The following is a 16,331-nucleotide window of genomic DNA, read 5'->3' on the forward strand; positions in this document are numbered from 1 at the left end:
TCTTTAAATATTCTTCTCTTTAGATACTGATTACATAATTTCAGATGGAATTAAAACTGGCTTAAAATAACAGATCTAGTGCTTCAACTTGACGGACTGAAAGTCAGTATTGATTGTGTACAAGCAAATTTTCTGATTGGCCTTTCAGATTGTATTTCTCAGTGAATGTAGGATGCTGTTTTGTACACTGGCTCATTGTACATTGTAGCAGGGGATTCTGAGATGTCCAGATGTATGTGTAACAACAGGCTGGCTAAAATCAAAACCAGAAAACCACAAGATCAGAGAGGAAACTAGGATCAGATAGGGAACTTGGAAGTTGCCTAGAAAAAAACACAGGAACTAGAGTAAACAGCACACTAGGAAACACTGGAGAAAGGGTTCAATATGAACCACATGTAAAGACCAGAGCACACTGAACATTCTGAAACAAACACCAGTTTTCTAGCTAATGTTTGCAGTTGTCTTTAGAATGTCCAAAAAAATGGCACTGACAAGCCAAGTGAACATTCCATAGACTTTAAACAATCTAAGACAGGTATGGCATGTAAACATTTGTGCTTGGTTGTGTTCTTCGGTGTACTCTGACCTTATGACTTTTCTACTTAAAAACGTAAAATCAAGGATATTTATGCAAACAGGATGAAATAAAACACAGGTGCAAACAGTAACCAAGGAAGCAAGCTACAATGGGAACATAATGGGGGTTAGAGGTAGGGAAGCTTCAGAGCTTATATACTGAATGTCAGTATACTCGAATTGTTTAAAAAAGCGCTGATACATACTGAAGTCATTTCACCACAGGTTCAAATAGGTCATCTTTTTTTATTGAACCTCTCGTGTTTGTTACACCAAAAATCAGCCACAATTTACATAAATATGAAATGATCACTGTAACATCCTGTCTTACCCTGCTTTGTCTTTCCTCGTTTCTGTCTGTCTGTCTTTGTTTATCTTCCCTTATGTTTCTTGTTCCATGTGCTTTTGTTTATGTCTGCCATGTGCTTTTGTTGTTTTGGTCTTTGTCTCCTTCCTGGTCCTGACTTCTTGTTAACTGTCTCACCTGTCTGTTGTCAGTAGTCCCACCCTCTCATTAGTCCCAGGTGTTTCTGGTCTGTCCCATGTGTATTTATTCCCCTGCATGCGTGGTTGCTTTGTGTTTTGTTCTCTCAGACCCTGTTTTGGTTGCCTCTCATTTGTTTTCTAGGTTCTTCATGACCCTCTGTCTTTGTTTTTTTGTTTTGTTCTGTCTTTGTTTTGTCACTTTCATGGATACCTTTGTGTCATGGATTTTTAGTAAAACCAAGGACTTGCATTTGCATCCTGCCCTTTCATCTCTCCTAACGTTAAAATTGCTAATGCTACTGCTGTTAACTGTTTAGAATAGTAGGCTATTTACTTACACTTTCATTTTTTTTATTATTAAACATTGAAACAATATGTTTATCACTGCAGTTTATGCTGTGGTATATTGTTAAAACAGTTAACCATCCCAGCCCTAATTCTCACACAGATGCACACATGCTTACACTGCACAAGCAGCAGTCAGTGATGTGCAGTCTCAAGGTCTGTGGTTTGAAAGTGGAAAGTAATAGATTAAAACACACATGTTCAAGTGCTCCTCCCACAGCAAAGCATTGCATCAGTCTTTAGCTCTGGCTTCAGTGTGCCGAGGGAGCCGAGCGGAGATTAAAGTTGGGTTCTTCAGCCTGCTTCCTCTCTCTCTTTGACTCTCTATCTTCCCTCTCCCCACTTCTTTCATTTTTTGTGTCATTTCCCGAAACTCAGTTGGAATGTTCGCATCCATCTTGGTGTGTGTTGCTCTGGCTGGCTCAAATGAAACTGAGGCTTCTTGCCAGGCCAGAGGGGAATGAATGTGTCTGACCTTCTGCAAAGGGAATCAGCCCACCTATACAAAAAAGGACATGAATGGAAAATATATTACAATATACACACATGTACAAATGTGTGTCCAAAAGTATCCAGATTAGAAGTATCCCTTCCAATGAGTGAATTCAGCTACTTTAAGATGTGCCAACTGCTGACACACTAGTCAGTTGTGCACACACAGCTTTATAGAACAGCATTGTCAATAGAATGGGACACTCTGAAACAGCCACATATGAACCTAAAATCACTATGCCCAATGACATGTCAGCTAGAGGAATATAAAGCCTCCAGCATTGTGCTGTGGAGTAGTTGAACTATATTATGTGGAGTGATGGAGCTCCATCCAATGTCATCTAGTGTAAAGCCTTCACAGAAAAGTGGAGGCTGTTACTGCAGTAAATACAGGGACAAATTTCCTGTTAATATCCTTGATTTCAAAAGAAACATTGGATAAGCAGGTGGACTAATAATGTATTGTCGCTATGTGTAAAAAAACCTTGTAAATCCAGTTTTTACATGATTTGAAAATGTCAGCTGTCCTTTGTGTCATGTGCACATTTCATTAGGAGTGTGAAATAGTAGAAATGCTCCGAATTTACATTTTTCCTTCTTCTTTAAAGTTACCTTTTAGGAAATGCAAGGTTGTTCTATTTGACTTCTGCACTTCACTCATTCAGCCTAATTCATTTCTGTGCTACTGACGATCAACTATGACAGTCTGTATTGTGAATACTGCTGTGTTTTCTCTGCTGAAGACCATTCCGGCTGAATTGAAGGTGTCACAATAGCAGTTAAAATGACCCACACATTTTGCTCAGCTGCCAGACAGTAAACAGCAACAAAAAAAATAGATTTTTTTTTTTCCTCCCTGGCAAGGATTATGAGAAACAATAACTTTGATGGTGACTGTGGACAGCCTCACAGTCTAGTACAGGGAGAGCAAACAACAACCCCCCCGCCACCCTTGCCCATCTGTAATAACATCTCATCATCACTGTCGTATGTGCAAAATCGATTTGATTTCATTGTGCAGCGATGGCCTTCGTGTCTAGCATCTGGATAGCGAGGAGCCTCTCTCTGGTCTCTGGTCCCCGGAGACCCGTGTCCCTTCCACTCACATTATGAGTGAGTGTGTGTTTGTATGTGTGTGGCACGAGCTGAATGAGAACCATGCGTCATACTGCACACTGAGCCCTCCTGATGAAGCCATTATTTCTTTATTTCTTTTAGGCCTTAGGGGCCCTTAAAGAAGTCAGCATCTATTTTTTCTCTCTTGCTCTCGCGCTCTCTCTCTCTCTCTCTCTCTCTGGCTGTCTCACTATGTGAAGGTCAAGGTTTAGAGTTTGCTAGTGTGCAGGAGACAGATGAAGGCTATTTTTTAGCCTTTGCACCAGCTATCTGTTGCCCCCATTTTTCTGGTCATTGCCAATTGTATTTATTCTGTTGCTAATTACCTCAACACTAGACCAAATTTCAGATTATTTGGGCTGGACCAGAAGATTGGCTGTGAAAAAATCATTTTGGTTTAATTAGCAAGTGTACCAGACTGTGTGCCACACCGCCTCTCTTGTATGCATTACTTTATAGCAGATTGGGAAGAAATGCATAAAGATTAAAAAAAGACAGCTAAAATTTGTGCTTCCTCCTTTTTAAATCTTCAGTGCCAAAGCTGAACTTTAACACTGTTCAATTCAACTCACTCTGCAAGTCTCCAATGTGAAATCACTGATGCTGGCAAATTCCATTAAAATGAATGTAATTTCACTCAAAAAAAAATTACTGACATAAAGCTAGTGAGATTGGGCATTAGCTAATTGCATTAAATAACACAGAGGATGAGTAGGGCAGCACGGTGGCGCAGTGGGTAGCCTGGGTTCGATTCCCAGCTGGGCGACCAGGGTCCTTTCTGTGTGGAGTTTGCCTGTTCTCCCCGTGTCTGCGTGGGTTTCCTCCGGGTACTCCGGTTTCCTCCCACAGTCCAAAAACATGCAGTCAGGCTGATTGGACGTGCTAAAATTGCCCCTAGGTGTGAGTGAGTGTGTGATTGTGTATGTCTGTCTGTCTGTCTGCCCTGCGATGGACTGGCGACCTGTCCAGGGTGTATCCTGCCTTCCGCCCAATGACAGCTGGGATAGGCTCCAGCACCCCACCGCGACCCAGAAGGATAAGCGGTTTAGATGATGTATGTATGTATGTAGAGGATGAGTAATAAAATGTTGTTGCCATATTGTAGCAATAAGGAGTGGTCTGGCATGTACTGAATATAAATATTTATCTGAATTTAAATATTATTTAAAATGGTTAAAAAGCACTAAGACACACAGAAATAATTTTACAACAGGTAATGTATATAATGTATAGATTTTCTTTGTATTAAGTTTCTGATTTGTTAATGTCACCAAAATATGCTGCAATTTAAATACATATGAAATTCTCACTAGTACTACTGCTGTTTACTCTGCAGATTATAACTGTGTAAACATGTGTTTTCCTGGCGAGTGCTTTGCAGGGAGTCTGTAGCAGTAGGCTATTTACTAACACTGTGACTTTTTTTTTTAAATGGCATGCATTGATGTGAATTGCTTTAAAATTAATGTCACTTTGTTCAAAGAATTTTGCTGACAGAAAGCTAGTGTGCCATAAGTAATTGCATTAAATAGCATAGATGATGATTTGAGCAGTAAAATATTGTGAGTAATGTCCGGCGCTGGTCAAGGAGGGCTTTCTTCTAGCACAGTTGGGTGATTTTCCTACCCAAACACATCTGATTCAACTCAGCAGTTAGTTACCAGGTTTAGTGGGTGTGTTTGAGCAGGGACATCACTAAACTGTACTGGACCCCAGCCCTCGAGGACTGGAACTGATGACTCCAAGACCCCAGACTTATTCAGTGCCTTTTTTCACATGGATTTGATTTAATAAGTCTTTGATGAGTCTTTGAGTAAATTGTCGTGTGTTTCTTTCCTCTTTTCCTCTTTCCCTGTTCAGGTATTGCTGGAGGCAACTGTAGACCGCTGGGGCTATATTGCTGTGGACGATATCCTGGTGCTGAACTATCCATGCTGTAAGTAGCACAGTGCGGATGGGTGGGCATGAGTATGGGGATGAGTATGATGCTTGGAGTGGATTTTCAGACCACCCTTTTCACTGATGTACTGTTGTAGGCTCACAGAGGCACAGCTAGACCTTGTCTTTGAGATGAAGAGCCATAATCTCCCTCCTTGTTGAATACTCTCGGCAGCAAACCTATTAAAGTCTCTGTAAGCTTCTGTTGGCCTTCAGCCCACCCTAATACATGGTTGTTTGGGAAGAATAAAGGAATGCTGTCTTTGATTTGATGTGATGCTTTTCCAAGAACTGAACTTGAACTGCGTTTTCCCCTCTGGCTTGCACTTTAAACTAGTGTTCTGTGAACTGGTCACTGTTTGTTGTGTAGCATTTGGTACATCTCATGCCATGCAGCCTCTTTGCACAGTTGGCCTGTATAGGCAAGGTATCAGCATTCATATTCTGCTTGGGTTCTAGTTAGTAAGAGCCTGCACCCTGCTGTTTCACAGTGGGAAATGGGCTAAGATAGCGTGCTGGACTTTGGAGATCATACAGCAGAAGATCAGAGCCGTGAGGCAGAGCTATGAGGGAGTGTGTGATGTGTCTTCTTCACAGAAACCATGAAGGCTTTATGTACAGAGTAGAGAGATGCAGCTCGACCATGGGGAAAAAGTCTATTATTCTGGAACTCACCAGAGCATGGTTCCATGGTTGGGAAAAATAGTGTCAGTGTCAGAGGAGAGCTCACATAGTACTTTTTTTATGTTTTATTGATTTATACTTTATTACTGGTATTTAAATGATCAAACAAATCAGGAATGAAAGTAACAAATGTAAAACGCAGTGACAAAATGTATATATTGTTTTGTCAGAAAATTGCTTGCATGATTTTCAGTTTAGCCCCATGTTATTCGTTGGAAAGCAGTTATGGAAATTCAACATCAAAGGAATGTAAATAATTGATAGTGTAATATCTAGTTAGCCTCTTTTTATATTAGTAGCAAGGACTGCTGATTATGTTGGGGAAAACTAGTTTTATTTGGGTACTAGATTTACATCTCTACTCTGTTGTGTGGTCTACTGTAAATTTTACTGGTAAGGCGTGGAGAATTAAAGCACTATTTCAGTTCTTTTTTTAACTTGCCATTGCTCACTTCAACTCACCACTCGGATGTGCCTCTGTGTTACACAAGAGGCCACTCATGGCAGAAGAGGTGAAGAGGACAGTGAGGAGTAGATTATTCAAATAGAACACACTCTCCCTCGGCAGGTTAGCCATGCAAACCTTGCAGTGCAATTATTGAACATAACGTACATGGCATTTGTGAGTAATTGCTTTGTCTAGCTATAAATTTGGTGTGCAGCTGTGGTGTAGTGCCTTTGGTGTTGTTTTTAGCTGTTTAACTAGCGTGCTAACTTCTAACTAAAGAGGGAGCAGGTTGCAACTTAAAGCCCAGAATCTTATAGTACTTTTCTGCTTACGTTTAAAAACAGCTTTGTCTGCCCTTATGTTTGTGTTTAAAAAGGGAAATTCATCAGGTCTCAGTGATTTCTGGGTAAGTTCTGCTGCTGGAGTCAACACTCGTGTTTGCATCTCCCTACCACCCCTTTGCCACCCCTATTAAAGTTTTCTAGATCCACCACTGTCCACTTGAAATGGACAAGTGATTTTTTGGAGTAAACATTAGAATGAGAACTTACACATAAATCATGTAGATTTGATGAGTTTTTAGTTTTGGGTTGGGGGAGGTCTGCTGTCAACAGAGAATTCTGAGGGAGGATTCCTCATCTACTCTAAACACAGCAGCAGTTCATGGTTACCATTTAACCCAACAGAGTATTTAATTATTATTGTGCACCCAAAACTAAGATAAGCAGTGAGGTTGGTTTCATCTGGCAAAAAAGGTTAATATGTGTAAAGTATTATTGTTAGCAACGAAGACAATCTATCTTTAATATAGTTTTTGTTTTGAATTGATGTAGAACTTGATGTAGAAAATGATGGGCAATGCCTTGATTCATCATAGATGTATTTTTTTTAAACATTTGAACTCCTAATATTGGTATGGTTTTTGAAAAAAGTAAAAAAATTGTACTCGCTACTTGTGACTGGTTTCTGAACTTGTCAGTGCAGTTTTCAGGTCTGAGCTAAAAAAGTGCGACCCTTCCAACGTCCAGAAATCCGTTACCGCACTACAGCCCCTGATCAGACAGTGACGCATTTTTGTTGTTGCTCCAGTGCATTAGATTTGAATCTGAAATGAAAAGAGTATGAAGTTGAAGTGCGGAATATCAAATTTAGAAATGACAAACCGTGTAGGATTCACAGACATTTTTTATACATTCACAATTATGATTGATGACTGCCTGAGGTTCGCAACTCATAGACATCCACAGGCACTGTCTTCCCAGTGTCATTTCTATGCTCTGCCTCTAATACAGCAGTTTTCACGCTTGATTTGGGCACTCTCAGTCTTTTCTTCAGTAAATGAAATGTTCAGTGGATTTTAAGTCAGGTGATTGACTGGCTGGTGAAGAATACAGTACACTTAATGTTTTGGTTAGGTTTCTGATTGATTTATTTTGATTTGTCTGCCACACGATGCTTGCTGCTTTACTGGCACTGACACTTTGCCTCTTAAATTCAAATTTAAATTCAAAAACACTATTTATCCCCAAGGGAGCAGCTCATTATAGAACAGACAGTGATGCACATAATAGATTTTTAAAAACAGCGTACAGGAACATGAAAGAGATTTAAGCAGACAAACTTCATGTTCTGTAAATATTATAAATGCAGTAAACAAATGATTATAAATGCAGTAAATAGCGAGGGATTTTATAAATAATGCGGTTTGGCATGAAGTAGTGCTGAGAAGTCTACAGTCCCCAAACTCAGAATTACTGTCCATTTACCTTCATTGTTGAGTACTCTTTTATTTTAAAGCTTTACAGATTATGGAGCAACTTGGAAGGTGTAGGTGGTGGCTGAGAGGAAGCAATTCAAACTGGGTGTGTAGAGGATGTGTGTGATCACCCATAATGCTTTTTGATTATATGCTGGATGTAGATAATAGGATCTGGGAGGTGGGCCAGTTATGTTTGAAGAGGTCTTGACATAGACTAAAAACAGGTTTTGTTCTTGATACTGAGATTGAAACCAGGAAATGAGTGAGAATGACAGAATGGTCTTTGTGAAGGAACCATAAGGAGTGGGGATGATTGTCTTGTTTACTACAGTTGAATATAGTTTCCATATGAAATATAGTTGTTTTTGCGTTTGCCACACACACTTGACCGCTTACTTATGGTGCTCTAAATTGTGGAACTGAGTAGTCAAGGGCTTTGATTACTATGTGGCTTTGCACTTTAACCTCATAGACATTTTCAAACACAATATGCTGGAGCATAGGGTCACAACAACAAAAATGATGTGACTGTTCAGTAACCTACTGAAAATTGCTTCCAAGCCCAGGTCTCCTGGCTGCTCATTGAGAGCTGGTTATGTGGCCCATCAGGGAGGAGTGCAGCTCGTTGGAGTAAACAGGCCTGCTGATGGCCTCCGAGGGACAGCCGAGTACTTTTACAGCTTCATTAAAGACCAGTGATATTTATTCATATTTAAACAGGGCTGACAAACTGCTCTTAGGCAGCGATAAAGTCCAATTCTAAACAAGCGAATCACCAGATGCTGCGGTCAAGGAAGCTCTTGGTGGCGATGCCTCTCACCTCCTACCCTACCACCCACCTCCCCGCCCTCACCACTTCCTGCGGGCAGCAGATGGCATCATTTGAGCCCCACTGTGCCCATTAAATAATTAAGACTCTCATCAGGACCTGGGCACATTGTCAGCATGGCACCAAGCCAGACTGCGGAAATCACCATTTGGCATGAGCAGCCTAAAAAAAAAGGATGGGAAAAAAGTGAGGAATGAAATCAGGCTGTGTGATTCTAGTAAAGGTGCTAAACACAAGTGACATTTCTAATGGACCCTTTTGAGCTTGAATGTTTTTCTCTGCGCCTGTGCTGCAGCTGGATACGATGTTTAATATGCTTACAACACTGTTCACAAATCTGTGAATTAAAACAAATTTTCGGTGTAGCTCAATATTGCAAAAATGTAATAAAATACAGTATTGTGAAAAAGTTAGAAACCACCCTTCATTTATTTAATTTCCAGTAAAAACAGCCAAGTTCAAGTTGTTTATTTTTTAGCATCAGGAAAAAGTAGAATATATAGCATATATAACAGAAAATTACACAGAGGCCTCAACAACATATATATATATATATATACTGTTTTTTAAATAAATCTGCAAGGTCTGCAAGGATATTTTTCCACACCTCCAAAGTTTAGTTTTAGAACTTGGTTGCCTTTTCTGCTTCTGATGATCAAAATAACCCCAAACACATTCAGTGATGCTGAGGTCTAGACTCTGGGGTGGTCAGTCCATTGTTCTGAGAACACCAGCAGATTCTTTGATTTACAAGTTTTCTTCTTTTTTCATCTATTTTCTATTCTCAGTAACTGCTTCTTGACAGCTACACATCCTTTCATACGCATAGCGTACAGTTGTCTTCTCACAGTGGATGGACAGAAACACCTGTTTTTGACACTTGCTTCTGATTTTTTCAAATCCAAAGCAACAGTAAAGCTTGATTTTCTCCTCTCTCAAAGATAAAAGCTTTTAGTACTGCTTATCTGACAGTGAGAGTTTTGGTGGTCCAACAATTCTTGCACATTTGGTAGGATTGGTAGGAGTCCCATTCTCTCTGTACTGTTTAGTGATTTTTTTAAGCCTCAGTTTTGGAACCTCCTGTTTTTTTCACTTGTTTTCCTTGTAAGTTCTTTTTGGAACAGATAAATTGAGCCAGGAAAACTCTTGATGTTAAATTTACAAAATGATATCAAAAACTATGGCTTTCTGTAATTCAGTAGTTTAGTATAAAATCTATTGTGATGCAATTTATCATGATAATGACTGCATATCATCTTATTGCTCACCTTTAAATTAGCCCATCATATTCAGTATATATAGAGGTTGTGGGATATGAGATTTCCCTCCTGTTCTTTACCTAATCCCTACCTAAAACATTGATCCTACTCCAAGATGCTGCATGAATGCAAGTCCTAAAGATGGCTATTGCTTATTTTTCTTCCATTCAGACATTTTTTTTTTTACTTTGTGTGAGCAGATAAAGGCACATGAATTATAAATTAAACATAATAGACCAGCATGTCCACAGGATACAGGGCCACCCGCCGATTACAAATGCTGCAACCATGTTGTCTGCCCGTTTGTGCAAACAAGTTTGACAAATCGTCTTCATACACTGCCAGAAAGCAGCAACCAGTGAACGGCTGTGCATAAACAAGCCGCTCTTTCTTCTAGATCTCCTCTGTATCCCCGGCCAGTTCTCTCCTGCTATGACTGATTGATTTAGCATACTTCCTATGTATGTTCACTAAGACTGACTTCAGTGGCTGCAGTTATTCAATGCATTTGATTGTGTAGGTGGTGAGAATAGCAGTGCGAAGAGTTCAGAGTGTAAAGTCCCACGCAGGGCTACTCAACACTATTCAGCAGCTAGCACGCTCAGTTTTACTGAAAGGGTTAGAAAGTTCTGCTAACACATCATATTCTCCAATAATCTCCTTTACAGCAGAGATTCAGTTAGTTTAAAATGTGACAAACTAGATGTGACAAACAAAACGCTCATGTCTGAAATTAATTTTGGGCTTAAAAAACAAAGCAAATGTAGAATAAACTTTATAAAGATCATTGAGGCTCACAATTGTTTGTATGGGTCACATTGTTCCATATCAATTTAATGTGTTGAGTTTTTTTTTGTTAAAAAGTATTTCTTTTTTTATTATTGTTATTGGTATTAATATCAGGTTGTAAACAATGTAGTTGGTATGAATTATAATTTATTTACAAATGTGCAACTGTGCATTTTTATTTTAAGATTTCTATGTCTCTTTTTTTAATGCAAGAATTAATTAAGTTAAAAAAAAGGCTGATTTCAAAAGCAATATTTCATATTGTCTCTGAGAAAAGAGTAAACATCTCATACTGTGGCAATTTTACCTTTTTCTCCTGGGCAATCACATTATATGAAATCAATTTTTTTGCAATTCAAAGCTTCCCAAAATAGGTAGGAAATAGTGTTAGGTTGCATAAGTTGTGTTGCCTGCGTTTAATCAGTATATTTGATCCTATGTGTGGTAGCCCATTGAGTAAATGCCTCTACTGAAATGATTTAATTTCCTGTCTTTCTGGGCTAATGTTAAGAAATGACCATATTGTGGCATATTAATACATATTGTAGTTACAGGATGCCTTGCAATGTGATGAATCATCAATGCGACATGATTTAAGTTTTCCCTGCATTATTTTGACCAAAATAACTTGTTTCTGTTAGGTTACATGAATAGCTTTACTCATAAAACACCAGTGGTGTAACAATTAATTTGTTTTCTTTGTGCATCAGTTAGAATTCCTCCTGTTGCAACTGCATCAGTCATAAAAGAAATAAGAATAACCTACCAGCACTGCATGATAAGTAATTCTTACTTAATTTTAGTGGCTTTACAGTGCATGAGTAGCTCAGGTAGCTTTCATAAGCTAATCATGGACGCAAATGATGGAGGAAATGAGTGAGAGATTTACAAACCACTACTCCAGGAAACATCCCATCTAACACACCTGACTTAAGTTCATTAGCATTCTGAAAGATTTTGCTTTAGAAAACTTGAATAATAAGTTGAATTGACAAATATCTGAATCTGTCAAAAATATTATCTCTTGATTACAAAATGTTTGTGCGAAAGAGTACAGATACAATGCAAATTAAAAAACATGTTGAAATCATAGAAACTGAAGGGATAAGAAGTGTTGAAAACCTACCATGCTCTGGCCATCCAAAGGAGAAATCTGAACAAACGAGCTGATCATCAGTTGTGCAAACTCTCTCAATGCTTAAAAGACTTCAAACTGTCATCCAAAAGAAGGGATATGAAACAAAATACTAAATAGTAATCCACATAAAGGAAAGAGATACTAATGTTTGTACTTTTATTTGCCTTACTTTTCAGTGAATTACTGGGATTCTCTGATGGATACAAAAGAGTAAATGATAACTTTAGCTTTGAAAGTAATACACAAGACCTAAGTAATGTTCAGATACTGTCCTAAGACTACTCTTAAGCACTATAAATTGTCCACTGCTGAACCGCACCAATTAGAGACATTATTCTTCAACTTACATTCCAGTTACTGGCTCTTGTTTAGCCTACATGGCATGATATTGTATTGGTGATGGTGAAGACTATAGCTCTGAACTGAAATAAGCACAATTTCATTACTGTGACAGGTTGGAAAGAAGAATTATTATTGTGTAAATCATTCTCAAAAATGTGGTATCCAAAATATAGACTTTTTTTCTCAGTGAAAACCTGATGAGAAACTGAATCACTGAATTGCTTTTGAATTGAATCGATGAATCATGAATCAAACCAATTAGCTGTTAGCTCAAAAATTCACACCCTTGTTAAACACTCACAGAAACACTGATCTAGAACTGTGATTCCACACGATGCTTACAGCACACATCACATTAGAAAGCTAATTTGCACATTGTGTCCTTCTGTGATTTTCCAAAGAGCAATATCACAGCAACAATTAACAAGCAATATATTGTTCCTAGTATGACTGTTGGACAAATATTTTGGTCTCTTTTCTACTTTAGATAAAGCTCCCCACTTCTCTCGGCTGGGGGATGTGGAGGTCAACGCCGGACAGAATGCCACCTTCCAGTGCGTGGCATCAGGACGGGCATCCGAGGCGGAGAAGTTTTTACTAGAGGTGAGTGCAGCTTTATGTGAGCAGAGATTGATTTCTGTGGCTACTAAAGGTTCACTTGTTCTCCTGTTATATGGAGGTATTTTTGAAGAGAAAATTGAAATAGTGACAGTGTCTTTGCCAATAAAAACTTCACACCAGGAAGCAGAGAGTTGCTGGTTTAATATCGTGTGCCTCATGCTCATCGATTTTTTTTTTTTTCAGAGATGGTTCGAGAGCTTGAAAATGTCCATATTTCTTTTTTATTCCTTTACAGTATTGAATGCTTAAATGCACTTCCTAAGATTAAAATCTGCAGCACTAGCATATGGTCCATAGTCATGGCCTTCAGTAATGTGTCATACCATAATATAATATCCAGTATTATTCATGCCACTGAAGTACAGTGACACAAAACGAGTTGCATGGATAAAAATATGTCTCACAGCTAAAACAGCCTTTGAAGCAGCTTTCAAGTTAGAATTTTGTGCATACTTTTTGTCCATTTTTATAGATAACAATATGTAATACAGTGTCAGAAATGGGGTCGTTCTTATGTTCCACAGGCCCTTTGTTTTGTTATTGAAATATTTAGAAAACAACCCTATATTTCCTAGGCTCTGTGTTTCCTTTTTGTAATTTTTGAGACAGACCTGTCAAGTTCTTCAGGACCGTAACATTCCCAGATATCGCTGTGATCTGACACAACATTCATTTTGTGTATTGTGCTCGATATTTCAGATCTATGACATCTGGTTCGCCACTTTCAAACCAAGGGCTATGACAAACAGAAGGGCAGTGCTCCATACTATTATGTATTATTTAAAGAGCTGAGGGAACATTATATCCTAGTAATATAGGGCCTTGGGAATATGTGTACGCTCCTAATGCTTGGTGGCTCAGTGAGGTGAGGAGTTAAATGAAAAGTACAACTGTGTAACATTCAGGGACAAGGATATATGGCTGTGATCCCATGATGCCTGGAACTGTAAACATGCCCAAGGTCACTGAATTTGCCCATTCGCTGCCCCCCTCCAGGCTGTGGGAAATACGTGGCTCCATATTATCATTATAATTTTATATCGCTACATAGTCGGGTACCAGCTGCAACCTAGTTTGTGCTTCTGCTTTGATCATGAAAACGATGCTGACAAATGGATCGTTCTGTTGTGTGTGCTGTAATTAGTCCAAACAGATTGTGTGCGATCCATCCACAGCTTGTGCACACTGTCTACCCAGCCTCATGGCTGCTAATTCGCTGATTGTCATGATTGCAGGGTAAAACAAAAAAAGCCAATAGTGAGCTCACAAAGCCCGGTGATTGGCGTCGGTTTGTTTTATGTGAGCCGGGGTTTGGCAGTTGCCGTGACCGTAAACAGCACCTTGGTGTGTTTTTGTTTGTGAGGGCTTGGGGCTGGTTTGTGTGGTCTGCCGGCAGAGTGAGAGCTTAAAAACCCAACCCTACAATAAACAAACAGACGCAGACGCTCAGCACCCACAGGCGTCTTCCCTAAGGACCAGTTGTCCAGCGTTGTGCGTGTGCTCAGGGCTGCCTGTTTGTGTGTACTCGTTTATAGAGGGGAAAAGTGCAATGTGTTGATGATGTGGAAGGCTGCTATTCATGCTCAGACCACAGTTTAATTATCTGAATCAAAGTGAAAGGACAGGCAGCTTTTGTTGTGTCTGTTTATTTATTTTTTTATAAGGGATGTTTGTTGCCTCATGAAGCTCCACGTAACCATTCCGCCGCTTTGACCAAGTCTGGCAAGCTTCTTTCATTGGGTTTCTCTCCTCGCTTCACTCCCTCTCCTTTCGGCCTCCATTAAACACACACTTGCAAATAGGACATTGCTCTTCTGAGTTATTTTCTGGGCCCTATTCACTCCTTACTCTAAGGTGTCTTTTTCTAAGTATGTCTCTGAAGATATGAGTTATTATTCTTCCACATGAGCAAACACCCAATCGAATAAAGAGTAAAACAGTTTCCATGCATGGAACGTGAAATGGTTTTTCTGCCAGATATTAAGTTGAGTAAGGCTTGAGTGAATCTAAAACTAATGCCATTGCCCGCTTTGCTTTTATAATGGTTACTCAGGTCAAGCCTGACTGTAATAATATTATTCCCCCATAATTGCTATTGTCATTCCGTGCATTAACTTTTCCTCTCAGGTAATATGCATGGCAATTTATTGGGTCACTTAAACTTTGTTGGTGAACTGTTTAAATTAAGCTTTTTTTTCTTTATGTTTGGCCAGTCATGTTATGCTGTGTCCTAAGCTAGCCTGGCTGTAGGAATGATATGCCTCTTAGCTGACTGGAGTTTCTGTTCAAGGGCATTTTGTCTGTACAGTGTTCATAAAATTTTTTAGAAGATAAAGTCAGAATGAGTTTGTTGCATTTGGATTCTACATTATTTACCTCTACCTCTGTCCACTCTAGCGGCACAACGGTGAGGTGTCCTCAGGTGGCTCGGTCAAGCACCTGGGCCGCAATCGTTTTGCTGTGTCCTTCCAACTAGAGGATGTCCAGAAGCCAGAGCAGGACCTCTACCGCTGTGTAACCCAATCCACAAGAGGCTCCGGGGTGTCCAACTTTGCTGAGCTCATTGTCAAAGGTAATGAGCTGTCTTTAATGTAGAACTGTGGAATATTTAAAGCTTTTCACATGAAATTAATTACATAGACTAAAGACACAGTTGCATTCTTGTGGATAAAGTGCAACATTACACATTAGAAAAGCAAGTATAATAGTATGCGTGTTTGTTGATGACGCAGTGAGTGTGATCTAAAAGAAGGGGACTGATTATCAGTTTAGTAAATTATTGTTATTATTGTTATTAATGGGTTTTGAAAAATTAGTGTTATTTGAAACTGAATATTTGCTGATTGTAATTTATTGACGTATTGCTGAAGTGTGTAATTAGGCAGTGTTTTTCTTAAAATCTTTCATTATATTCATTATATTATTGATTCCATTATGTGCATCACTGTTATTATCTTAACTGATAGCTAATTAGTGCTTGTGCGGTTATTTCTTATTGATGGATATTTACAATGGATGCATGTTGATGCATAATAAAAAGTCCACTGTGTTACAATCTGGTGGGCTATATGTACTTGTTTGGTCTGTTTCAAGGGCCTTAATGCAAAAGATTGATACTTTTTAAAAGATTTTGATAACAAATATATTTCAGATTTATTTTTAAACTATAATTAAACTATATTTATGTATTTTCTCCGAATCAAGTTCTTCAACTGGTGCTGCTTGAGTACTGGTATCCTGTATAAATTAACCTTGAAACAGTTGATGCTGGATTAAAATTTCAGACACAATCACAGCCTCTGCATAACTCTGCAGAACTTTGTTCTGTGTTTGATTAATTGCTTTTGCCACCATACAAAACAAGTTAATGTTCTCCCAGTAAACCTTCTCTAATCCGGGGTCCCTGTGTTAAGGGGCCAGTGTATTTTAAAAGCGATATCAGGAGCTTAGCTAACTCAATATTTTGCCAAAGCGCAGAGTTGCTAAGCCGTGTCATCATGGTGATT

At 39.0% G+C, this 16,331-nt stretch overlaps 1 protein-coding gene across 4 annotated transcripts in view; it reads left to right on the forward strand.

Annotated features, from left to right (window-relative positions):
- Positions 1-16,331, forward strand: part of ptprub (protein tyrosine phosphatase receptor type Ub) — a 241,553-nt gene that overhangs the window by 129,920 nt on the left and 95,302 nt on the right. For all 4 annotated transcript variants that reach the window (XM_036587010.1, XM_036587002.1, XM_036587018.1 and 1 more), the window contains exons 4-6: positions 4,879-4,954; positions 12,692-12,807; positions 15,223-15,397. In XM_036587010.1, the coding sequence (XP_036442903.1) occupies positions 4,879-4,954; positions 12,692-12,807; positions 15,223-15,397 (367 nt within the window). The remainder of the gene's footprint in view (positions 1-4,878; positions 4,955-12,691; positions 12,808-15,222; positions 15,398-16,331) is intronic.

Source organism: Colossoma macropomum, unplaced genomic scaffold (genome assembly GCF_904425465.1).
Source record: "Colossoma macropomum unplaced genomic scaffold, Colossoma_macropomum, whole genome shotgun sequence".
Lineage (NCBI taxonomy): Eukaryota > Metazoa > Chordata > Actinopteri > Characiformes > Serrasalmidae > Colossoma > Colossoma macropomum.